General features: G+C 44.1%; 10 protein-coding genes across 10 annotated transcripts; 5 read left to right on the top strand and 5 right to left on the bottom strand.

Annotated features, from left to right (window-relative positions):
- Positions 1-126: 126 nt before the first annotated feature.
- FA14DRAFT_156261 (uncharacterized protein) lies at positions 127-3,036 on the bottom strand (the record flags this gene model as incomplete). Its single annotated transcript, XM_025497817.1, has 1 exon — positions 127-3,036. The coding sequence occupies one exon, from the start codon at positions 3,034-3,036 to the stop codon at positions 127-129; it is 2,910 nt and encodes a 969-aa protein (XP_025353873.1).
- Positions 3,037-5,469: 2,433 nt separating this feature from the next.
- Positions 5,470-7,403, top strand: FA14DRAFT_63435 (uncharacterized protein). The gene has a single exon (XM_025502603.1). It carries the CDS (start codon positions 5,794-5,796, stop codon positions 7,345-7,347), a length of 1,554 nt encoding a protein of 517 aa, XP_025353872.1. The 5' UTR covers positions 5,470-5,793; the 3' UTR covers positions 7,348-7,403.
- A 56-nt stretch (positions 7,404-7,459) lies between these two features.
- On the bottom strand, positions 7,460-9,931 carry FA14DRAFT_123474 (DEAD-domain-containing protein; the record flags this gene model as incomplete). The annotated part of the gene is made up of 1 exon (XM_025496575.1): positions 7,460-9,931. The coding sequence occupies one exon, from the start codon at positions 9,929-9,931 to the stop codon at positions 7,460-7,462; it is 2,472 nt and encodes an 823-aa protein (XP_025353871.1).
- A 248-nt stretch (positions 9,932-10,179) lies between these two features.
- Positions 10,180-12,017, top strand: FA14DRAFT_63384 (uncharacterized protein). Its single transcript, XM_025502602.1, has one exon. The coding sequence runs from the start codon at positions 10,394-10,396 to the stop codon at positions 11,717-11,719; it is 1,326 nt and encodes a 441-aa protein (XP_025353870.1). The 5' UTR covers positions 10,180-10,393; the 3' UTR covers positions 11,720-12,017.
- On the bottom strand, positions 11,736-14,005 carry FA14DRAFT_168232 (DEAD-domain-containing protein). The gene is made up of 2 exons (XM_025500134.1): positions 12,655-14,005; positions 11,736-12,258 (listed from the first exon to the last, which is right to left on the bottom strand). Exons 1-2 carry the CDS (start codon positions 13,976-13,978, stop codon positions 11,912-11,914), a joined length of 1,671 nt encoding a protein of 556 aa, XP_025353869.1. The 5' UTR covers positions 13,979-14,005; the 3' UTR covers positions 11,736-11,911.
- A 465-nt stretch (positions 14,006-14,470) lies between these two features.
- FA14DRAFT_125331 (uncharacterized protein) lies at positions 14,471-15,886 on the top strand (the record flags this gene model as incomplete). Its single annotated transcript, XM_025496699.1, has 2 exons — positions 14,471-15,291; positions 15,328-15,886. 2 exons carry the CDS (start codon positions 14,471-14,473, stop codon positions 15,884-15,886), a joined length of 1,380 nt encoding a protein of 459 aa, XP_025353868.1.
- Positions 15,887-15,991: 105 nt separating this feature from the next.
- FA14DRAFT_180205 (WD40 repeat-like protein) lies at positions 15,992-17,791 on the bottom strand (the record flags this gene model as incomplete). The annotated part of the gene is made up of 1 exon (XM_025500987.1): positions 15,992-17,791. The coding sequence occupies one exon, from the start codon at positions 17,789-17,791 to the stop codon at positions 15,992-15,994; it is 1,800 nt and encodes a 599-aa protein (XP_025353867.1).
- A 242-nt stretch (positions 17,792-18,033) lies between these two features.
- FA14DRAFT_161349 (DEAD-domain-containing protein) lies at positions 18,034-20,826 on the top strand. The gene has a single exon (XM_025499076.1). It carries the CDS (start codon positions 18,133-18,135, stop codon positions 20,470-20,472), a length of 2,340 nt encoding a protein of 779 aa, XP_025353866.1. The 5' UTR covers positions 18,034-18,132; the 3' UTR covers positions 20,473-20,826.
- Positions 20,495-21,952, bottom strand: FA14DRAFT_63335 (Brix-domain-containing protein). Its single transcript, XM_025502601.1, has one exon. It carries the CDS (start codon positions 21,889-21,891, stop codon positions 20,623-20,625), a length of 1,269 nt encoding a protein of 422 aa, XP_025353865.1. The 5' UTR covers positions 21,892-21,952; the 3' UTR covers positions 20,495-20,622.
- Positions 21,953-22,203: 251 nt separating this feature from the next.
- On the top strand, positions 22,204-24,291 carry FA14DRAFT_116100 (phosphatases II; the record flags this gene model as incomplete). The annotated part of the gene is made up of 5 exons (XM_025496154.1): positions 22,204-22,318; positions 22,361-22,999; positions 23,066-23,310; positions 23,362-23,701; positions 23,798-24,291. Coding segments are annotated over 5 exons (1,833 nt in total), but the record flags the coding sequence as incomplete, so codon positions are not given.
- Positions 24,292-24,516: the final 225 nt, after the last annotated feature.

Genomic DNA, 24,516 nt, shown 5'->3' with positions numbered 1-24,516 from the left:
TGTGCCCGATGAAGAAAAGGTGACGAGAATTCGCATGAATAGGTTACAGTGAGCATCATGCTCGTGCTAAAAGAATCCAAATGACCGTGAAAATATACTGATTAGAGCACAAACTTGCTAATGTTGTTAGAGCTCTTGCTGAAATTGTTGCTCTTGTGATTGATCGTGTTGTTGTTGCGCTGCGGCTTGTTGTTGTTGTTGCAAAGAATGGATACGTGCGCCTTCTTGCGCGATAGGATCAAATCCAAGTGGAATAGCGGGTGAGATCATTGGATCATTACTGCTAACCGCCATTTGTGGTAATTGATTTGCCATTTGAGGCATCGATGACATAGGAGTCAAGGTTAAACCAGGATGACCTGGAATTGCTGAAGGTGCATTGACAACATTTCCATTCATCATCATACCCGTTTGATCAACATTAGGCTGCATCATGTTCATCATTTGAGGTTGAGAAGCTTGAACTACTTGCTGGATTTGTGCCTGCATTTGGGCTTGCATCTGTGCATGTGCCTGAGCCTGGGCTTCTGCTTGTACCTGAGCATGGATTTGAGCCTCAGCCTGTGCTTGAATTTGAGCCTGAGCTTGGCCTTGTTGCACGCCGAATTGATGTTGATCAACTTGTTGCTGTTGTTGTTGTTGGTGTGCCTGAGCGTTTTGTTGATTTTGCACCTCTTGTGCATGTTCCATCTGTTGTTGCTGATGCATTTGGTTCAACTGTTGGCGGATCTGATCTTGTTGATCCTGTTGTTGCGATTGTTGTTGCTGCTGCGATTGCTGCGATGCAGCTCGCCTTCGTGCAGGAGGCATATTCAACGGCATGGTTGCAGCAGCCCGTTCCTGCCTTGCCAGCAATTCCCGAATTTGATTCTTTTGGATTTGTTCGAACGGCTGCATTGCACTTCCCCGCATCTGCGGTAAAGGTGCAGAAGGTAACGGTTGTCTCGCAGATTGCGTGGCACTGCGCAGATCTTCATCCAACTGAGTCGTCTCGCTCGCGCCACCAAAGTAGTGCTGTCTAGGACCGAAAGCGGCAGGTGGCGTATACGGGAAGCCGATAGAATCCATCACATTAGCAACTTGTCCAGGTGCAATGACCATCTCAGCCTGTTTCATCTCTGCCGAATCGTCCATCACCGAATCTTCATTCGCTTCTTGTTGAGCGGAGAGCGGTGGCATGGGTGATTCCAACAAAGGCATGATGTGCAAATCTACAGTTGCAGACAATTTGACCAATTGTTGATGTCCTCGAGCGACATAATGAGCAGTAACAGTAATCTGCGTAGAAGGGCAGGTTGCATCGGGAACACCGAACAAGATCGGATGATCGCCTTCTTTCCAGCGAATCCATGGCGGCAAGCTATGTGCCGCAAAGACAGCTTTGATAGAAGTGCTTGGCGCTTGTGGGTCCCAAATGCGAAGCGGCCATGACCATTCAAGACCGTGGTATGCAACTTGGGCAGGAGCAATGATCTTCCTCTTGAATTCTCTGAATTCAAATCTGCCTTCACCATTCTTTCGTGCTTCCACACGCCAGACATGGTTACCCTTACTCTTCTCCTTTACTCCAGATTCATTGAAACGAGCAATGTAATTGGAAGTCCAAAGGTAAGCCCTTGTTTGCTTGAGATTGCACTTTTCCTCACCACCCAAAGCGCGCACCACATCCTCATGGAATGCATTCGTGAAAGCTTGAATACGGAACTTGAACGCTTTGAATGTTGGTGAAGAGATTGAAGATCTGCTCATCTTCTTTGCAGTCAAAATTTGATGAAGATGTTCACCTTTGCTATCGGCATAATCAACATTAGAGCACACTTTTTCCAAAAATTCAAAGAAGAGTGTGTCCAAGTTTGCTTTTAGGTCAGGTGGAACCATGGCTCCCGACATTCCGCGTTCTGACGGCATCAATCCCGTCTCGGCCAAGTCGTCATCTCCACCAGAGGATGCTGTTCGTCCTCCAACGCTTTGTTGATGAGAATGTCCGTTTCCTCCAACGGAAAAGGGATTAACTTCCCCGTTTCCACCCTCGACCGGTGATGTAGGACCTGCAGACATCTGCTGACTGTTAGCGCCGGCACTGTTCTCTTGTGAATGTGCGAAGCCCATTGCTCCATGACCAATAGAAGGGCTTGAAGTAGTTGATGGTCCCAAAGAGGGCACATTGCTTCCTGCCATACTGCCGTTCATCATTACCCCGGATCCCATAGGAGCAGAAATTGAAGTGAATGGAGGCGCAGAAACGTTTTGGGCTTGAATGAATGCATTCAGAGACTCTTGCTCCATCATTGCTGCCGAAATGGCTGCAGCGTTGCTATGTGCTGTTGCAGGAGCAGAAGTTGGTCCACTCGAGAAGAACGGTGGAGCAGAAGGAGGATGTTCTGGTGCTTGCGATGCTGGTACAATCGGACCAGAACTTGAAGCAGACAATGAGCCCAATCCACCATCTACCAGGGTTGGAGGAGCAGATGGAGGCGGCTCAAAGGGCGCCTCAATATTGTTCGTACTAATAGCTGAAATGGAGGGCCTAGTAGACTTGAGTGTGATATTATCAAAAACATCATATGGTCGCTTTTTCAATGAAGAGTCTGTCATTGTTCGTCTGTGACGGCCATGAGAAGGCGTACGTTCCATTTCCGGTGCTGGTGCATTTGGCTCTCGTCCTTTTACTAGGGCTAGACTTGCTGCACCCAATTCTCCAATCTCTGTCAGACTCTTTTGCAAGTCGCCCAAGCAAAGGCTGCTTTGAGCATGCTGTCCTTCCATGAAAGATTGACGAGCTTGCTGTGCTAGATCTGTAACCCTGTCCAACAATGAGCCAATACGTGCGATTGTTTGAATACTTCCATTTCCCTCTCCATTTTGCGAAGCATCACCATTGCTTCCATCTTGATTGTGATCGGGAAGAAGGTTCATTCCGTTTCCCTCAAAACCAGATTGGATCCCTTGTCCAACATTATTGAAAGATTGCAAAGTAGAACTTTGTGGCTGTTCGGCAATCGGAGTGCCGTTCAGATCGGGAATGCCATCATTCATTGGGCCTGAATCGGATGGCGTGATCGGAGCACCGGGCGAGCGTGGAATCGCTTGAGGAGCAAGAGAGCTAGAAAAAGTTGAATAGAATGTATGATCGATGTCTAACTCCGGCCGATTAGTCGAAAATGGAGTTGAAGATAGTGAAGATCGGTGAGGTAAAGATCGAACAGGACGAAATTGTCGTAAATTGTCTGATTGTGGTTCTTCTTTGACCGTTTTTGTTTTCTCACCTACCACCGCCCCCGGTCTTGATGAGGCGGCGGATGACGTATTTACGAACAGAGACGGAGTAGCTGGCCTATCCCGCTTGAAATCTGCAGTAGTATGACTTGTGAATGGGAAACTAAACCCTTGCAGGGTATTGTTGATAGGTGCCTGTGGTGGATGTGGTGACGACAGATTGAGTGTTGACCGTATGCTTCAACTTTCCACAAAGAGGAAAGAAGATGCAATTGCTGTGGAGAATTCGAGATCGAACGAAGATTAAAATAAAGGAGAGAACGAGCTCGAATCTTCTTTTATCTTTTGCAACGACCTGCGTACAAGCAATTCAAGAAAAGTGTTCTTCTTTGTTAGGCGAGCAAATGCTTTCAAAGTGACTGAATAGACGGAGCAAAATTTGAACGCATGAAAAGGTTGAAAGATGAATCACAAGGCCGGGCTTGTTATTGATTCGTTTTTGTTTTTCTTTTTTGAGAAGAAGGTCGGAAAATGTGTGATGTGAATGGATGGCGGATGAGAAATGTGAAGAAGGTGAGAAAATGATGGAAAAGAGTGATTGACTTTTTTGATGGAGCTTTTCTCTGTTTGATTCAATCGTTGAAGCCGAGCCGATGTTGGTGCTTCACACTCTTCGCGCGCTAAGAAAAAAGAAAGAGGAATCAAGAATTGGCGCTGTTCATATACAAATATATGGCAGAGTGACCGTAGTGGAAAAGTGCTGCTGCAGTAGGGGAAGAAGAGCTGGATCCGAGAAAAAATAATTTCAATGTGCAGCGTTGCGCATACATACAAAAAAATAATAAAAAAATCTATTCATAGATGCAATTTAAGTACTTTTTTGTATTGTTTGTTCGCAGTACAAAAAGGCTGTGTTTAAATTTAAACTGCGCGTAAAGTCAAGCGGTACACTGTGATTGTGCATACCACTCAACTGCGCGCACACACGCAAGGCAGCCATGATGTAGGTACTGGGTAAAGGACCCATATGGATTGCATAAAGACAACTCATTTTCTCTCCGATGCTGCTGTTCTTGCTCTTGCCGCTTACGACGCCGCCGCCTCCGCCTCCGTCAAAATAAAATAATTGTTTAAAATGACATTTTACGAGTAGAAGAGACTTTTTCTTTTTGTGCGGTAAACCCCTATCAGGGGCTGCTTGCTTTCATTTAATAAAAGACGGTGTCCGTTCTGATTTATGAAGACTGATTTGTCAAATGATTTTTGACCAGAAGCGCTCCACCTGAGCTTGCTGTCAAACGAACAGACAATTCAACGGGTTGTATGCTCCTTTTGTAGGGTGTACATAAAAATGCATTTAGGGTGGACTTATTCTTCTTGAAGTCTAGAATAAAAGCACAGCAAAAACGGAGAAAAGTGGTCGTTATCCGTTATCGACAGTGTTAAGCTTATGTGTCGACTGCGCCTCATACATGTTCCCGAGACAACTTTAATTCTGAGGGTTGATTCTACTCATAGTCTTGTAAGAGCGAATAGTAGAGAAAAGCGGTGTTTTCTTCGAATATATGCGTATTAAGCTCAATTAATTGACCGATTTAGCGTAAAGTCACAAAGACGTTGTCATGTTTGACCGCTCTTGTCCGGCGGATAGCATGAGAGAATACTTGGCAATAAAGGATTGTAAGAATTATGGACAGGATCGACAATTGTGGGGTGATTTGAAGATCATGGTGGCGCTGGAAATATGGAAATCATCTTGTCGATAAAATATTTTCGGCAATGGGAAAGCACATGGTATCATACGACGTTTAAAAAAAAGATTACACAATGCTGTGTTCTGTATCAATACCATGACCCCAACCCAATTCAGAGAATGACAATAGCATCAGAAACTTCTTCATTCAGGAACAAGTGTATGTCTCACATGTAGCGAACGAGCTTCTTCCAACGCTAACAATGAAGCACAAGCACGTGACTTTTGCGCAATCTTTTCTCTTATGATACTCGGTGATAGCCGGGCGTGGAATATGATCTCCGAACAGATAATGGACAGGAAGCGCGTGCATTGAACATCGGGCAAAAGAGAGAAAATAATAAAAAAAAAGACACTAGACTAGTAGAGAGATTAAGAAGAAACGCATTTAGTCATAAAGCTCAGGTAATCTAAAGTAGATCAATAGCATACATACACTTTATCTGATTTCATACAAACCTTCTTACCCGATTCAACAAGGATCATCTAATCAACTTCACTTAAGCTTTATTCTATATACACACTGTCACGCATCAACGGAATTATATCCGATCTCGGCTGTACAGAAAGGTGGCACAACATAAAGCCAAAAAAAACACTTGGCAACGAATCAATCTGTCACCTTCATTTTTATCAAGTTGATTCTGATCTCATCACGACATCTATAATATACGGATAGCAAATATATTTCATCGCCACACACTTATAAGTCAAAATACGAAACAGGCGAAATGCTTTTGGAATTTGACTAAGAATAAGCATCAACTAGCATCAACTGTCTCGTTCGCTATACTGAGGACTATCAAGTTTGATTCCCAATAAAGATGACGAATATGCTACCTTCGAGCAGTTTTGATGCATTTTACGTTCAGCATGCGGCCAATAATGCACCTGGGAACTTTGGTAGAACATCGCATAGTCCATCAGCATTTAGCACTTATCGTGGCAACGTAGAAGGCGGAAGTGGAGATTATATCAATTATGATCAAGTAGGATTACAAAACGTTGCTGGTCCTTCTGACCTAACACAACATTATCGTAACAATAGTCATCCATCACATCTACATTCACACGGCATCATAAATGGGCATCACCATCATTCTCAGCCACATCAACAATTTTTCACACACAGTCAAGATGATGGCCATCAGCTCGATCATTCTGCCGCACATCATTTACACCATCATCATCCACAACATATCGCTTTAAACCCTTCTTCTGACCCTTCGACATGGTCACCGGAAACGGCTGCAGCGATGGCAGTTGCAACTGCTTCCGCCACTGCTTCTCCGCACGAAGAGCCAGGAATGAATCATAGTTCACCTTGGGCAGGGTCCGTGTACCCAACGCATTTGCAACATCGAACGTATTCATCGGATACTATAAGTAACGGATCCGCAATCCCTTCTTCTTATGGTGGTGTGGATAATAGTGCTTTGGTGGATAGTGCAACTTTTGGATTTGGAGCTGATCAACCACTAATGTCGCCGGTTGATGCTGATGAATTATTGGCTTTGCATCAGTATGATCTTGATAATATAGGTGACGATAGTGGAAGTGGAGGAATGACGAGACCAAAACCGAGAAAGAGACGTAGAACAGTAAAGCAGAAAGATGATGCTGGAGCGAGTGCACCTACATCAGGATTGGCAAATGTATACCAGCAAGGAGATGAAGAAGAAGAGGAAGTCGACCGGATAGGCGAATTGGATCTAATAAATAATCAAGGCGACTATACGGAAGAGGATACAAAAGATCACGTCGGGATAGAAGAGTCCATTCATACTCCCGCCAGTGCAGAAACTGTAGGTGGGACAAATGAACCGGGAGCTTTACAGCAAGGCATGGATGGAACGGAAGATGAACCATTGTACGTGAACCCAAAACAGTATAATCGAATTTTAAAAAGACGAGAAGTACGTGCAAGGATGGAAGAAAAACGAAAGCGAACGGAAGAAGCAATTCGAACTGGAAAGTTGGTTATACCCAATGCATATACCCCAAAATCAGGAGGCAAAAGAGCAAAAGAAATTCCTTCAACAGAAGATGGAGATGATAAAAAGACTTATCAACATGAAAGTAGACATAAACATGCAATGCGTAGACCTCGTGGTCCGGGAGGAAGATTCTTGACGGCAGAGGAAATTAAAGCTAAAGAAGCAGCAGATGCGGCAGCGGCAGAAGCAGCTCAAGCATCCGAGTCTGCTGTCGCTCCCCCTTCGATGATTCAAGACCATTCCATCGAAGGCTTTGGTACTGATCAATCTGACATCTTTAGCGGACAGGACAACGCCAATCTTATCCCACTTCAACAATCAGTCACTTCACCACCTGCACCATCAGAGGATTATTACGATGACCTCTTGAATCTAGAATAGACTAATTACTGCATCTCACAATTTGTACCTACTCCTGTATCATAGTGCATCCCATACAATTAATGAAAGGCGTGATAATGTACATATGACGTTAATCTTTTCTACTACAGCATTAGCGACGTTTTGATTTTGTCGTTGGACGACCTTTTTGGTGAGGTTTCTTCTTTAGATCACCAAACGAAGTTGATTGTGAGGAACTACGTACCTTTTTGCTCTTCTTAGAACTTTGATTCTGTTTATGCTTTGGAGCTTCTGCGATACCCAATTGTTTAGGTCGTGCGGACTTTTTGGCAGCTCGAATGCCTGCATTGATTGCTCCTCTTGCCTCTTTTGACTCTGCTTCATCTTCTTCTCTTGCTTGTCTAGAGCGTCTTTGTTTGCGTGAAAGGCCGGCATACTTATCCCGCTTAGGCTTTTCTGCCGTCTTCGCAGCAGCATGTTTACCTTCCATCTTTGCTTCATATTCAAGCTTTGCCAAATTTTTATTGTTTGCCTTTTCTTGTTGTCCTTGGAACCATGTCCGTTTTGGTCTAGACATAATCTCATCATGATGTTTGACGAGGTTTTCACCTTTTTGTACTTGCATTTCGGCATTCTTCATCATCTTCTCTTCCTTTTCTTCATGTAAGACCGCTTCTACTTCTTTATTGAGTTTGTTCAATGTAGCCGCAACTTCAATGACCGATTCGCTTGGTACAAGTCTGTGTCGAATTTGATCCGCAGGTGATTTTTTCAAAACCATCTTTAGCATCTTTCTGTCCGCTTCTCCCACCAAAGTAACACTACGACCATTTCTTCCTGCACGAGCAGTACGACCGACACGATGCAAGTACATCTCCAATTGAGCGGGCATATCATAATTAATGACAACTTGAACACCTTTTATATCCAAACCACGACTGGCAAGATCGGTAGCCAAGAGGAAATCCACTTTTCCATCACGGAATCCTTGTAGTGATTGCAAACGTTGTTCTTGCGATAGATCACCATGCAATTCTCCTGCCGAGAGTCCAACAAGACCAAAAATGATTCGAAGTTGATGTGCAAGTTTCTTTGATCGAACAAAGATGATGACTTGATTCTTGAATGTTCGCATGCACAAGCTTAGCAGAAGAGCCGCTCGAGTCTCCTCTTGTGATCGTGCATTTGCGGAAGACCCAGTCGCTCCACGAACTCGAACGAACTCTTGAATGAGCTTTTGTGCTGTCGTTCGACGAGGATCAACAAATAGTCTGACAGGTCTCTTCATACTCAAGCGTACCAACTCGTCCACATCATCAGTCATGGTGGCAGAGAAAAGCATAGTCTGACGTGATTTTGGTGTTGCTTTGATGATTTCATCCAATTCAGCCTGGAAACCATCTTCTAGCATTCGATCTGCTTCATCCATCACCAAGATTTCCACATCATCAATCCCGAATGAAGCACTATTGCGGACGTGATCGATCAATCTACCCGGTGTGGCAACAACGATATCTGGCCTCTCGCGTAATTGATTTTCTTGTACCTTGACCGAAAGACCACCAACGCAAAGACAGAATGTGATATCCATAAACTTTGCCAAAGCTCTTCCTACACTAACACATTGAACGGCCAATTCACGCGTGGGCATCAGAATAAGCACTCGAGTCTTTGCATCATCTCTCCCTTTTGGTCGATGGGCTAAACGTTCGAGAATAGGAATCAAGAATGCTGCTGTTTTACCACTACCGGTAACAGCACCTGCCACGATATCCTTACCTGCCAATGCGATGGGTATACTCTTTGCTTGAATTGGTGTAGGCTTATGGAAGTTCAGTGTGGAAAGAGCTCTCATGATTGGACGAGTGAGGCTTAATGATTGGAATGTCGAATCTTCCGCGCTGCTTGATTTGTCTTGTTTTGTATCAGCTTCAGCGGCAAAGAACGCTGCCTTTTTCGCCTTTTCCACTTCAGTCTCTTCTTCTGAGTCTTCGCCTTCTTCATCACTTTGTGCATTATCTGAACCTTGTTGGCTTCCTGATTCTCCGGATTCTTCCTCGTCATCATCGTCCAAAGGATCATTCTCTGAATTGCTATCATCTTCTTCGTCACTCTCTTTTGCCTGTACTCCCGCTCCAAATTCCAAGCTATCAGCCTCGCTCTCATTTTCTTCGTCATCAAATCCTGTAAAGTCTAAATCCTCTTCTCCCTCACTGTTTTCGCTGTCACTCGTAGATAATTGTAGCTTTGCCAACTCTGGACGGGCATTTCTTCTTCGTTCAATGATATCGTCTACTGTCACACCACCATTCTGACCTTTTGCTCCTTTTACCGACATATCCCAGCCACCATTTATGTCCATATCATATCCATCTCCCAAGTCAAAGATGAAAGATTTGTTCAATGCAGGCGCTCCGGCTTCAGGATTTGATCCTCCATCTTTTGTTCGAGCACGTTTAGCATCATTTCCAACGACTTTTTCACGATGTGCTAAAGATGCTTTTTGCTTTCTTTTGTTGGATTGCCCTTCAGTCTCATCGTCATCTTCATCTTTTGCCTCTTCTTCCTGTTCTTCTGCATCTTCATCAGAGTATGCCAATTCATCATCCGAGTCCAACGTCATCACGAATTCGTTCTTTTTTGAGCCATTTCCAAGACCACTTGCACTTTTACCCTTCTTGGTGGCAGAAGGACCACTCTTGCCTTTTGGGACGGCCATGCTGTCGTACTGTGATGGGAGGTGGTGGGAAAGTATGATAAATTCAAGAAGTTCTTATACAGGTGTTAATTGCAACACACTGCTCAAACGCCTTGATTGACTTTTAAATGCAAGTTTCAATAATAATTTTGCATTGGAGAGAAAAAATAAAGTCACGTGTTAAAGAGCTTAAAAGCTGTCAAGAACAGCAACAACAAACCATAGCGCGTAAATGATATTCAAGCTGACTGACTGTAATTCGGTTTAGGCCGGAGAAGTTCCCTTTTCGCACGGAGAGTAAACATGACTTGAAAAGCATATGGCGAAGAAACAGCGCGTACACTTTATCCTCTTGACCCCATCTCCTCTTATAAACAGTCGATCACAATGCTTCGTTCAATCGCAAGCAATCCCGGCCTTCGTGCCAGTATGCTAAGGAGCTCAAAGAGTAATCCAGCTTTACGGGCTGCAAGTGCTTCGGTTATTCCACCTGTACACACAATGCCAAGCAGATCATTGGTTTCAACAGTATTGCTAACAAAGGATGCCTATGAATCGAAAAAGGTGACAGATTTGAAAACAGAATTACGTCAACGTGGCTTGTCAACAACTGGAAAACGGACAGATTTGATAAAAAGATTGATCGAAAATGACTCAAATCGAGCAAAAGTTTTACCGATCTCATCAAAAGATCAATCTACTTCAATCAGTGCTCCTTCAACACCACGTAAGACGCTTCGCACTCGCTCTGCCACCTCTTCCGCAAAGGTACAACAAGGAGCTCCAGAAACAAGTGCAGGTGCAGTAGGATCAGATGCTACAGGCGCTACTATCCCTCATCCTCCCAACATGGAACCCGGTCAAATTTCATCAAATGCAAGCGAAGCAACGCCTGATGGCCTCAAACAACCTGATATGCTAGAAGCACTTTCTACTGCTCCAGGTGTTCCACCGGAAAAAGCACCCCAAGCACCAATCACATTCGAAGTCAAAATTCCATACGAATCAACACCAGTCGATCCTGGACCAGAAGTTCCATTGATAACAGCTTATTTCCATCCTGAAGACAAACATTTCGATGGTATCTATCGCAGCCAAGATGGACCTATCGCTCACATGCCAAAAGTGATGACCGTCTCAGGCGAGGAAACTTATCCGGGTGGAGGTGTATCGCATCATCAGCCAATCTTCGAAGATGCTGATGTTGCCGGATACCCACGATCGTCTGAGCCAGTGGAGAATGAAGGACAATCATTCTCTTCTGCACTGTCCAGCTTGTGGTCTTCTATGCAAAAAGACATGGGAGTCTCATCAGAAAAAGCACCAAAGATTGCCAAACAGGCAAAGGAGATTCGTGAATCAACGGCAAACACAACACGCACTCTTTTACAAGATGCAAGAGAAACATTCAACAAAGCAACTCGTGGAAATGGCAGCTCAAGTGCATCGTATAGTACATCCTCCACCAGTTATTCAGGAGGAAACACACGTCCATTGAATGCTGAAGAACAGAGTGGGCTGTACGTCCTTGGTGGAATTGTGTTGGGAGGATTTGTTTTGGGAGGTCTGGGATCCCAATCGAAGCGAAAGTCAGAAAAGGTGAAGGCAAAAATTGAAGAATCTGTACACGAAATCCGAAGCAAGAGCAACACATTAGACGAAACTGAATTGCACGACCTCGTACAAAGAGCCGAATCTGCACTTCGGTCATAATGATACAATTAATACTGCTTTATCATGAATAATTTTTAATGACATCTTATGTTCTAATAGAAGAATGAATGAATGAATTGAAGGTAGCTCTATTAATAACGATGAGTAAGAAAAAACACGAGCCAAAGATCTATAGCGACAGAATGTATACCAGGAAAAACGACACGAGAAGAATGTTCTCTATTTTTCTATCTACCAACGACCGCCACCGCCGCCGCCCAAGCCAACATTGTTGCTTCCTGTACGGCCTCCTCCACGGAAACCACCACGGCCACGACCACCACGATATCCTCCACGACCACGGCCACCACCGCCGCCACCGCCGTAAGATCCCATTTGTGCCAATTCCGGTGGAATTTCTTGTTTTGCTTCACGCAAGATACCAACCAATTCACGAGCACTTTTGTTGTTTTCTGCTGTGAAGAAGGTAATTGCAACACCGGTTGCACCTGCACGACCTGTACGACCGATTTGATGGATGTAATCTTCTGTGTTGGTTGGGAAATCATGATTGATCACATATCCGATATCCTTGACATCTGTTTGAGAAACAATCGAATGACCAAAGAGAGAACAGTGAAATACGTGCACAATTTTCAAGCAAGATGAAGAAAACAATTAGTACACGCACACACAAATGCACATAATCGATTGAAACGACGATTGCATTGCAGGTAAATTTTAACAAGCAATGCAAAAGTGTAACAATTATCATCACGATCAGGGTAAGAGGGAAAATTAAATGGGAGAGAACAAAGGTGAGTAACAGCACAATTTCCATAGTTTGACGAGATGTAGTTGTGGGGTATATCGTCTGAGCAAGTCCAGGGTAAGTCGATGATCTATGCTACGTGCACATCCAACGTACTATCTTACCTGTGTTTGCCTTTCTCCGATCACATCTCCATAACATCTCGCCCTGCAAGCACACTTACCGAGACCACGACTAGCAACTGCAGTTGCTACCATGATCGGGCTACGACCGCTCTTAAATTCAGCCAAAACCCAATCACGTTCCTGTTGTTGTTTGTCACCGTGAATGGCAATAGCTGGCCATCCGTCCTGTCGCAAGTATTTCGTCAATTCATCTGCAATTCGTTTGGTATTGGTAAAGATCAACACCTTTTGGTTCTCTTGACTGATTTGGTCAAGGTGTTTAACGAGTCGTCCACGTTTTTCGTATTCACTGCACATTTCGATCACTTGTTTGATGCGGTGATTGGCGGCAAGGTCCATAGATCCAATGTTGACTTGGATGTAGTTGTTCAAAAAGTCGTGTGCCATTCGTTGGACTTCTTTTGGCCATGTAGCTGAAAACATCAATGTTTGACGGTCAGGACGGATCTGACCGACAATCTTACGGATTTGGGGTTCGAAACCCATATCAAGCATGCGATCGGCTTCATCAAGGACAAGGTAGGTGACACGGCGTAAGTTCGTCTTTCCAGCTTCGATCATATCAATCAAACGACCAGGAGTAGCAATCACAATCTCAGCACCACGCGACAAATCACGAATCTGAGGACCTTTAGGCACACCACCATAAACAGCTGTGTTACGCAAACGAGAACTACGACCGAAACGGGTGCATTCTGTCTGAATCTGAACAGCCAATTCACGAGTAGGTGCTAAGATCAAAGCGATTGGTCCATCACCCGGTGCAAGGAGAGGTTGTGCATTGATATGAACCATGGCAGGCAATGCGAAACCAATCGTTTTACCTGAACCAGTTTCAGCAATTGCAACAACGTCACGACCACTTGAGGCGATGGGCCATGCTTGAGCTTGAATAGCCGATGGCTCAGTGAATCCCATCTTGCGGATTTCAGATAAGATGTAATCAGGGAATCCGGCTTCGTCAAAAGAGGTGATCGGTCTGGGAACAGATTGACCACTAATGGTCATTTGCTTTTCTGCACGGAATGCACTAACTTCTTGTTCATTCCGCGAAGAAACACGAGGATCTTCTTGATAGAAGTTTTTCTCAAATTTAGCTAAATCTGCGCCAGCCCAATCGACGTTTTGTAAATTGGCACCCAAATTGTTCATCTTATCACCACCAAAGCCACCACCGCCGTAACCACCACCGTTACCGTAGCTGCCTCCATTGCTGTAACCGCCGCCGCCGTAGCCACCGCCACCACCGCCGTAGCTACTTGGGCCGTTACTGTAACCATTACCGTAACCACCACCACCGTTTGAATAGCCTCCACGGCCACCGCTCGAGAAGCCACCACGCGAACCGTTACCGTATGACATTATTGAATTTGTAGAGAATGAAAAAGTCGATACTTTGATCGAATGGGATGTTGGTAGTAAGAGAAGAGGGAGTGTGTTAGTTGGATGCCTTGTTACCTGGGCGCGCAGGCTGCACAGTGTTTTCTCTATGAACATTTTTCAACTAGAAAAAAAAAACAATTAGTGCCCTTTGACTGGCGCAGTGCAGTGAATTTTTTCAATAGAAATAAAACTTTTGCCAAAATTTTATTTGACAGTTTTTTCAATGCAGGGCGAGGGAGTTAATAATTTTTGACGCCTTTTCTGTTTACAAGTCACGTGCACATCCAAGTGATTTTGATTCTCTAAAGCCTTTACGCGTGCCGATACGCGTTTAAGCATCTTTCATTTACGCGGGTGGCGAATAAGCCAGGCCAGAATAATTTTGTGTTGCTTGCTTGGAAGAGGCAGTAATTATCTCAGCAACAATACAATCAAGACAACAATATAGCATTTCCACCATCTTCTCACAATATGGCTAAAAATGGTGGGGGAGCATGGAATTTGGTAGCAGCAGATGATCCAAGTGATTGGAAGGAAGAGTTTGCATTCCTCAAAAGCTTAGATTCTGGACTTCGTTGTGATCTTTGCTTCGATATATATACCGCTCCCGTTTCGATAAAGGATTGTAGCCATACCTTCTGTTCAGCATGCGTTCGAAATGCGATCAATAAACCGGGAGAAGAAATGAGTGGCAAATGTCCAAAATGCATGATCAAAAATGTGTACGATTCTAGCTTGTTACCTCAGCCAACGTTGGAGAATGTTGCTTTGCAATGGAGAAATGCGAGAACGCAATTGTATGATATGCAACAAGCAAGACTGCAAGAACAAGCAGCTCGAGCAAGTTCTTCGACCAATGGGCATATAACTGGAAAACGTGCAAGAGATGAAGTTGAACGATCTTCTTCTCCCTCTTCTCCACATCTTCGGCGTTCAAAACGAAGCACATCAGCTCGGAAAGCAGGTACACCATCTTATGCTGAACATGTCACAATTGACGATAGCAGTCAAGATGAATATGAAGACATACAAAGCTCTGAACCCGAAACAAAGACGTCTACCCCTCAGCCTGCTCATCAGCAGAACAAAATCGACACGAAAGACTACAGGCAAATAGGAGCGAGCGATCTGGTGCAATGCCCAATGTGTCAGCATACATTCACCTATCGTGCCCTGAACATTCATTTGGACAAAGGCACATGTAGTCCAAATGATCCGGAACCTTCCCCGCAAGAGAGAGGACTCACTGCTCAAAAAGTCGGCAATGCAACATCTACCAGCGCCTGGCTCAAGTCAAATGGCGGAAGCAATGGATTGGCATCACCTAGTCCCGCTGGTTTTGCAACACTAACTCCAGGCAATTCATCCAAAGCAACCATCAAAGAAGATCGACGAAAGAAGCTGGTGAGGCCGGCATACGATATGCTAAAGGTAAACGATATCAAGAGACTTTTGCGGGATTGGCAGCTAAATTCTGCGGGGAATGATCGAAAAAGAATGGTGGAAAGACACAGGAAATGGATCAATCTATTCAATGCTAACCTTGATGCTTCGGAACAGGTGCGAAAAAGCAATGCTAGCTTACGTCAAGAGTTGGAGCAATGGGAAAGAGCGCAAGATGAGGCCAGTAATGGGCTTTCTGAAAAACGTGCAAAGACATGGGCAATGGATCACAAGAATGATTTTGCTACTTTGGCAAAATTGGCTCGGGAAACGCATTTGCGTGATCGTTCGAAGCATTTGGAAGAGAAGAAAGCAAAAGAGACAGAAGAAGCAAAAAGTTCAACGGGAGTAGATGAGGGACCGCAAACCGTACCGATGAACTCGGAGCACAATATCAATACATCCATACCCCGGGAGGAAATACAAGATGGAAACATAGAATGAAGTAATTTCGAGCAGACAGACGACGTAAATTGCATATGTACTATAGACTGCATTCATGAATCGGATATTGTCTCTATGATGTACATTGTATGAGAAATAATTTCTTTACTCCTCCATGGCAACATCGCCACCGTGGCCTCCATCGTCACTTTCATTATCGCTTTCATCTGCTAAACTGACAACACCATCTCCACGTGCGGGTTCGTTACCATCGATCCGAATAGCCGTTTTCGCAGGGTCATTTGGCATAGCTCTTAGACGATCACCAAAAGTCTTTCGTGCTCCTACGTTTGCCAATGCATCCCAAACACGCAAAACGCCTCTAGATCCAGCAGCTACCAAAGTGAGAGGATCATCGGGTGAGAATTGAACGGAAAAGATTTTACCTGCGTCCAAATTACGACTTGCGACCATGCTGAGCGAAGAAGGGCGCCAATTGATATCTTGATTAGCAGCATTCACCTCGAATGAGGAATCTCCCTCAACGTTCCAGAGTTTGACCAATTTATCTGTTCCTCCAGTAACGATGCAACCAGGAATATGTGGACTGATATCCAAAGATGTACACGCACCATCATGTGCTGAAAGCGTAAAGATTGCCGAAGCTGATTTCTCTTTTGTCAACATACGTGCATCGAATGATTGAACGAGACCATCTTCCATAGAAACAAAGAAGTTATGTTCCCGCCATGGGTTCCATCGAACTGATTCAAGATCAGAAGAAACGCTTGCACGAACAACATCTGATGGGCTTCTACTGTCAAAAACGCAAATGGTCTTGTCATAACTTCCACTTAATAGACGAGCAGGTTGACCTATCGAACCACGAGAAGAATTACTCGTATCCCATGCTACACTTTGTACTTTGTCTGTGTGTAGGTCTCCAAATGATCGTAACGCATTTGTGCCTCCATTTTCATCTGCAGGTTTTGAAAGATCCCATAATTTCACAGTAGAATCAGCCGAAGCACTTGCGAGAAGATTTCTGGCCAGCTTGTTCCATGAGAGGCCCAGGACTGCATCGACGTGGTAATTTGCATTGGGTACCCGTTCCTTTGCTTGCTTCCGTTTCTTCTTTCCCGTTCCTTTGGGTGCATTTAATTGTTCGGTAATATCTTTTTGTCCCAAGATTGCATCGGGGAATAGCCCTTCTACAACGTCCATACTCCAAATCTCAATCTCTGGATCCATTGTACCGACTGCAATAAAGTTTCCTTTTGCACCTACGTTACTGTTTTGATCAGCCGATCCTTCACCTCCACCGCTTGGCTTGTAATCCAGCCATTCCAAACATAGAGGGAAAGATGGAAGCATGAGATCATGGTGAACGTATAAGTTTGCATCTTCGTGAATATAAACGTATGCTTCTAACAATGAAACTTCATCTTCTGTTTTTGCTGTGATGATCATGTTGTCTGTTGGCATAACTTCTAATTCCTCCCTTTCTTCTTGTGCTTCGACAGGATCTTCTTTGAGGGTGATATACGGATCTTCATCATTGTTGCGGTAATATTGTAGTCCTTTGATATTGCTGAAAGGTCCCATAGTAGTTGCTTCATTGTCGTCATTGTCGTAATTGTCAAGATTGTATCTACTCAAATCGTTGGGATCTTCTTTTGCTGCAGGTTTGGTGACTGTGTCCTGATCTTCATCTTCTGCATCCATTGCTTCATCTTCTTTAACTTCTTCTTTGTCATCATCTTCCCATCCTTCATCCTCACCAATCTCTTTTCCATCGTGCCATCCTGCTGCTACCCTTTGTGCACGTTCAAATTGTGCTTTTGCATCTTCGAAATGAACGTTTGCTAATTTTGCAACACGTTCAAGTTCATTATCGTCCACTTTGTATGATGTAGGATGATGTGCTGCCTTTCCTTTAGCAATCCATGCCGCCGAAGAGATCATCTTGTAAAGAATGAGTGGTGTTGAGAGAAAAGGCCTAGTGAATGAGAAGGTTATATGCATAATAAGGAATAAACTTTTTTTTTATTATTTGAGCGGGAATCGGATATATGCCACACCACGCCTTAGGGAATTTTTTTCTTCTTTAAGCGTGTTTTATTTTTGGTTGCATAAGTTTTTCATTTTTTCGCGCTTGAAGACTTTTTCGCAGTTAAAACGCCTTGGGAAGAAAATTAGTGAGCTATGTACATCTTGTCAAAGTAGTCGGATTGCCATCATCTTCCAGCTATATAGCAAAGATGATGAGTTTCACATCAATGCAGCTCATTAAGAGCTCATCAAGGATGACTTACACTCTGACTGCACGGTCATTGTGCTCACGCTCACTTGCAACGGCTACAATTGCCAGTCAAAGCTCATCTTTACTTATCCAAAGTGATCTTTCAAGATTGCTTCCTATCCAAGCATCTGCTAGAACTTTCAGCACGACGCCAACTTGCCTTCGTAATCCAAGTAATAAAGTAAGACTTCCCAAGAGAATAATCTCAGACCCATCCGAAGTTGATGAAAGTCATTTAGACAAGCCAACGGATAAGGAAGGAAAAGCAGCAAATCCAATCACCAACGAATATTCTACCTTAAAACCTTACATGAATTACGATACCTGGAAGGCCTTAACCGGAAAACCATTCAATTTTAAGGAAATGTCGGAAGTTCAAGAAAGAGTCTTAAGCCTATTGCCCGACTTGGCAGATCCTTTCAATGATACACCCATGCCAGACAATCAAGGCGGCAGAGATTTATTGGTAAAAGCGAAAACAGGTACGGGTAAAACGGTTGCTTTTTTGGTTCCTGCGATCGAACGTAGATTACGTGCAGCAAGACAAGTGTTGAAGGGAAACTATACTGGTCCTTTTGCAAAGATGCTAGCCAAAGAGAAACCTGAACTTTACGAAGCTACTGATTTGGACAAGCAGACAAAAGTTTCTATTTGGCGAAATTTCCATGCCAATACAGCAGGTGTTCTCGTCTTAAGTCCAACCCGCGAATTGGCTACTCAAATTGCTACCGAAGCAGAAAAGCTCACAATGCACCAAAAGAACTTCGGTGTTCAATTATTGGTCGGAGGAGCAAGCAGGAGTATTCAAGTACGTACTTGGTCTCGCACTCGGCCTGATATAGTAGTTGCTACACCCGGTCGCTTATTGGACCTATTGAACGAAGAGCCGATGGTCTCGAAAGCTCTATCAGCTGTCCAAACTTTGATTTACGATGAAGCTGATACCTTACTCGATATGGGATTCCGTGATGATCTCGAGAAGATTCTACAATTCTTGCCCAAGAAAGAAGACCGAAGCACGATGTTGTTTAGCGCTACAGTGAGCAGTGATATTAGAGAGATCGCACGCAAATCATTGGGAAGTGATCACAGATTTATCGATTGCGTGCCCGCAGGAGAGTCCAATGTTCACGAACATATTCCCCAATTTGCCACTGTTGTTCGCGATGGAAAAGAACAATTGGAGCAATTGACAAGATTGATCGCAATCGATCAATTACGCAATCCAGGTAAGAGCAAAATTGTCGTTTTTGCACCTACAACAAAGATGGTTCAATTGTATGCAGACCTTTTCAACTTTTCCCAAGGTTTGGTCAATAGTTTACCAGCAGGAAGAAATACTGCCTCATACGAATTGCACAGTCGCAAAGATTCTTCCCAACGGTTCAGAATTTCTTCCTCATTCCGCAACGATAAACGTGGTGCTTCGATCTTGTTCACATCCGATGTAAGCGCTCGTGGAGTTGATTATCCCGGAACAACACGGGTGATCAATTTGGGTATCTCTGGAACTACAGATCAATATATTCACAGAATCGGCAGAACTGGACGTGCGGGAGCGCAAGGAAGGGCGGATATCATTTTGCAAGGATTCGAAGCAGGCTTCTTAGAAGCCAGTCTGAACAAGTTGCCAATCAAAGTTGAAACGGTAGACGAAACCAAAGCACAATTAGCAAAGCTTTGTGAAGATTTCGATAGAGATCCAGAATCTATTGTCGATCCGGAAATTTGGAAAATTATGAACGACCCAACACTTCGACCTCGATGGTCGAAAGAGGGTTCTAATTCTACGCAATATATTGCACGTTTCATCTCTCCAATGAGTGAACGACTTTCGGATGATATCCTAAAGGCTAAAGCTGAATCTGCTAAATCTTCTGCTGATCCGGCTGAAGTTGAAGGTGTATTTATGAGCAATTTGGGTTTCTACATCCCTAAAGCATATGCCATGGACACCACTGCCAATAATGTTATTGAAGGTTTGAAAGAATGGGCAATGTCACTTGCTGAGCTTCCTCGGGAACCGTATGTCAGTCCGGCAACGCTTGCAAAGATGGGCGTTTCAACTGGAAATAGAAGAACATCCGATCGCTTTGGCAGGTCATCATCTAGATTTGGTGGCTCAATGAGCGGAAGTGGTCGTTTCGATCGTGGTGATAGCGGAAGAGATCGTTCTGACCGTGGGTATAGCGGAAGAGATCGTTTTGACCGTGGTGGTAGTGGAAGAGATCGTTTTGACCGTGGAGATGGCAGAAGAGGTCGTTCCCCTGGAAAGTACAATTTTGACGGACATTCCCGTGAAGGACCTTCTTACGGTCGAAGAAGCTCCGAACGATTTTTCTAATCGTGCACACGCATGAGGAATGTTCAGCTCCCCCTTCTTTTGGGATATAAAATCATAAGTAACGAACTTTATTCATGTAATATATATCACATTCTACATCACCACTATTGCTATTGTACAAAAATGAATGCAAATTCAACCCAAAAATGATTACTTGCGCTGCCTTTTTCCAGAATCTTCATCTTCATCTTCTGCACTTTCAAATTCCAATTCTTCACCATCATCAGAAACCATATTATCGTCATCATTGGTTTGATCGGTGCGATTCCGTTTAAGACCTTTCATCTTACGTGTTTGTAATTTACTCAAATCTTGTTTGCCAACATGAACACGTCCAACGGTATCACCCATATCATCCGTTTCGATATTCTTCTTTGTTCCCTTTCCTTGTCGTGTCTTTTGAGCCTGGGTCTTTGGTCTGCGTAGACTTGCTTGTAATTTATCCATACTTGGCATTTGACGTCTTCGTAGAACGAGATCGAAAGACGGTCCGATTTCCTCCAACCGAACATTAGCAAGAGAAGAAGCAGGTGTGGATGCTGTGACTGGAAGATCTTGTGTTGGTTTATCTGTAGTGTTTGAGGATGTTGGAATAACGGCATAAACACGAAGGTGAATCATCCTTCCATTTGCTGAAGTATCAATTAATGCACTTGAAGAAGATTGTTCTTTTTGTGCACCCATTTTGTACAAATCTGCAAGATCATCAACAGTTGAAGATTTTGTTGCACTTCCGTTCACTTCTTCCCCATCAAATGGTGCCTCAGTAATGCTAATAATGTGTTGCAAACCACCTTTTAGTGCAACTTGCATACCTGCTTGTCCGGGATTGCTTCCTGGTCCACTTCCTGGAGCCATCTCTTCACCTCTGTAGAAATCCAAGAACAAGCTCTTGATGTGTTGGAAAGATTGTGATACACCAGGCGTGCTGACAGACATTGCGGCTGCCGAAGAATTCACATCACCATCTGCAGCGAAATGAGGTCCTGAAAAGTGAAACATGGGTCTTGCTCCAACGGATGGTGAGTGTTTCGCTTTAAAATCTTCGTGTCCTTTTGCAGAAATGATTCCCATCTCATACATATCCAACACATTTCCATCAAACAATCTTGCCCAAGTAAGATTATGCGGTCGTTTCTTCTGATGATTTGCCAATAAGAATAGACTTGCATCGTTCTTCTTTCCCCAAAATTCTAAGCTTGCAGAATCTTCAAATGGTACAACATCATTTTTCTTATTGAATGGAATCGAATGAGGTTTTTTCAAGAGTGAAAATTCCCTTAATGCCAATGCCACTTTATCGGAAGAATGAGGACCACGTACAAACAGTGCCGTCTTTGCATTTTCGTATTCTTTTGCGTCTCTTTTCTCTAAAGCACGTTTTGAACGAGCATTTCTTGGTCTAGCGATACGAATCATCTTTTTGAAAGGGTATGAGATGATGAGTGTCAAGCAAGATAGCAATCGGTCTGTCTGCACTTTAAGCTTTAATGTGAGAAGGAATCCAATTAATTCTCCATTTTGTCAAAAAAATTCAAAAATAATTGCAACACGTGAAGAAGACAACATTGAAAAAAGGCGTCAGGAGGTTAGGGAGGTCAAAGCTGCACTCCACAACGCGTAGTAACAGAAGAGTGCTCTGTCCGCCCCCCTTTCATGCTGGTCCGTGTTACATTTTTAAACATGCCATCAACTTCAGATTAACCACCACCTACTTGTGACATCTCTATCATGGAGAAGCTCAAGGTGGCCAAAGTAGAAGATGTGCTTTTACAGCGAGGCCAGAAATGCACTTCAGGTACACTTCATCTCACCCAACATCATCTCATTTTCGTCAAAGCGACCAGTGAGAGCGGAGAAAAGGCAACGGAAGGAACGGTCAGCACAGCCAGCAGCTCTAAATCACAAGAAGAATGGATTCCTTATTCTATGATATGGCTTGCTAGTCGACTACCTTCAGTAATTCCATTGGATCAATCTGGCAAACCAAACAGGGCAGCGGGAAAGCGAATCTTCCCAATCGCTTTACATCTGAGAAACTTCGAATTGATCACAATCGGATTCGACGCAGATGGAAAAGCCACAGATGTTTTCGATAGCATGAAAGCAGTCATTGTTGCAGATGCACCCCACAGCTTATATGCATTCTACCACACACCTAGTCCTCCTCTCAAATCTGCCCCAGCGGGATGGAGAGTGTATGACTTTAAGGCCGAATTTGCTCGACAGGGAATCGCAACTCGGACAAAAGCATGGAGATTCTGTGATGTGAATGCGGGTTATGGCTTCTGCTATACTTACCCGGCGATGATGTGCGTTCCATCGCGGATATCGGATTCGACTATTCGATATGCGTCCAAATTCCGTTCGAAAGAGCGCATTCCCGCATTGACATATCTTCATCGTGGTAGCTTGGCTTCAATCACTCGAAGCTCCCAGCCAATGGTTGGACTGAACAACCGAAGCATGCAAGACGAAAAATTGATCGAAGCGATCTTTTCCAGTCATCTTTTCGCGGATCCCTTGAGTCAAACCGCACAAGCAGCGACTGCCGCTGCAAGTAATGCTACCCAAAGTGGAAATGCTGTGACAGAACGTGGGAAAGCAATGGCAATATATGGTGCAACTACGACAAATTTGATCATTGATGCACGGCCTACCACAAATGCAATGGCAAATCGAGCAAAAGGTGCGGGAACGGAAAATATGGATAATTATAGGGGTTGCAAAAAGGTATATCTAGGAATTGACAATATTCACGTCATGCGAGATAGTCTTCAACGGGTAACGGAAGCGCTCAGAGCTGCTCAGGCACCGGCAACATTCGGCATGCAAGCCGTCGCAGCTGAACAATTGTTGACAATAGAGGACATAGACGGGAAAAAGAAGAGGAGATCATCAGTTTTGACAGCCAAAGATTCTCCGCCACTTGATCATTTGGCTTTGAAACGGTCAGCATGGCTTAAGCATATCTCTGCTTTGATGGAAGGAACGCTGATCATTACACGCAATGTACATATCAACAACTCACACGTTCTGATTCATTGTTCAGATGGATGGGATCGTACCTCGCAATTGGCAGCGCTGGCACAAGTCTGTTTGGATCCATACTTCAGAACGATGAAAGGCTTTGCGGTATTGATAGAGAAGGACTGGGTCAGTTTTGGACATCGATTCTGGGATCGATGTGGACACGCAAGCTCGGAGAAATATTTCACCTTAGCGGAGGGTTATGGAGCAGATGCTGATAATACAGAAGAGGATAGTCGAAGGAACAGCACGGATAGCGACGAAGATGGAGCTGGGGAGGGTTTCGATGCCCAAGCAGCAGCCAACGCCTTTTGGGGCTTCACCAAGCAGCTTCGCGCTAATTTTCAAGGTGGTGGTGATGGAAATAGCAAACGTGGTGCTCATCTTAAGGAAATCTCTCCTGTCTTCCATCAATTCTTGGACTGTGTTTGGCAGATAATGCGTCAATATCCAAAACGGTTCGAGTTCAATGAACAGTGGCTGTTGGACTTGTATGATAACGTATTTCGATGCCAGTATGGCAATTTCCTCTTCAATTGCGAAAGTGAACGGAATGGATATAGTGACGGACAAAGCAGTTCGGCTCCAGCAAGTAGTCGAACGTATAGCGTTTGGGATGAAATGTTGGATGAGGAGAATAAGCCGAAGTATCTTAATAGTCGCTTCGAACCTGCTTTGGACGATGAAGTTGCTGATCGCTCTCAGGCCGATCTGGGTGTATTACTACCCAATTCCAAGGACGTTGGATTCTGGGGTGGACTTTTTCGAAGAGATTCGAAAGATATCAACCATTTGGTCGAAGCAGAAGCTGAAGAACGTAAACGGCTGTTAGAAGCGCAAGAGAAACAACGAGAAGATGATGCGGCTGCTGCTGCCGCCGCCGAAGAAGCAAAAAGGTCAGCTGTTGGACCAAGTGAGGTGGATGGTGTTACAGTCGGACCTACGATAGCAGCAGGAGAAAGTGATCCAGTCTTACGACCAGGAATTGTGGATATACAAAAGTTTGATTCGAAT

Source organism: Meira miltonrushii, assembly GCF_003144205.1.
Source record: "Meira miltonrushii strain MCA 3882 unplaced genomic scaffold FA14scaffold_3, whole genome shotgun sequence".
Taxonomy (NCBI): Eukaryota; Fungi; Basidiomycota; class Exobasidiomycetes; order Exobasidiales; family Brachybasidiaceae; genus Meira; species Meira miltonrushii.
Note: the sequence above shows the minus strand (reverse complement) of the source record. Positions and strands in the feature narration are given on the sequence as shown.

Excerpts from the sequence above, each read along its gene's own strand:
- FA14DRAFT_161349 (XM_025499076.1), top strand. The coding sequence starts at position 18,133 with ATGACTTACACTCTGACTGCACGGTCATTGTGCTCACGCTCACTTGCA.
- FA14DRAFT_63335 (XM_025502601.1), bottom strand. The coding sequence starts at position 21,891 with ATGATTCGTATCGCTAGACCAAGAAATGCTCGTTCAAAACGTGCTTTA.
- FA14DRAFT_63435 (XM_025502603.1), top strand. The coding sequence starts at position 5,794 with ATGACGAATATGCTACCTTCGAGCAGTTTTGATGCATTTTACGTTCAG.
- FA14DRAFT_63384 (XM_025502602.1), top strand. The coding sequence starts at position 10,394 with ATGCTTCGTTCAATCGCAAGCAATCCCGGCCTTCGTGCCAGTATGCTA.
- FA14DRAFT_168232 (XM_025500134.1), bottom strand. The coding sequence starts at position 13,978 with ATGTCATACGGTAACGGTTCGCGTGGTGGCTTCTCGAGCGGTGGCCGT. Across the intron at positions 12,259-12,654 it reads AGTTGCTAGTCGTGGTCTCG|ATGTCAAGGATATCGGATAT; the intron begins GTAAGTGTGCTT and ends TTTCTCAAACAG.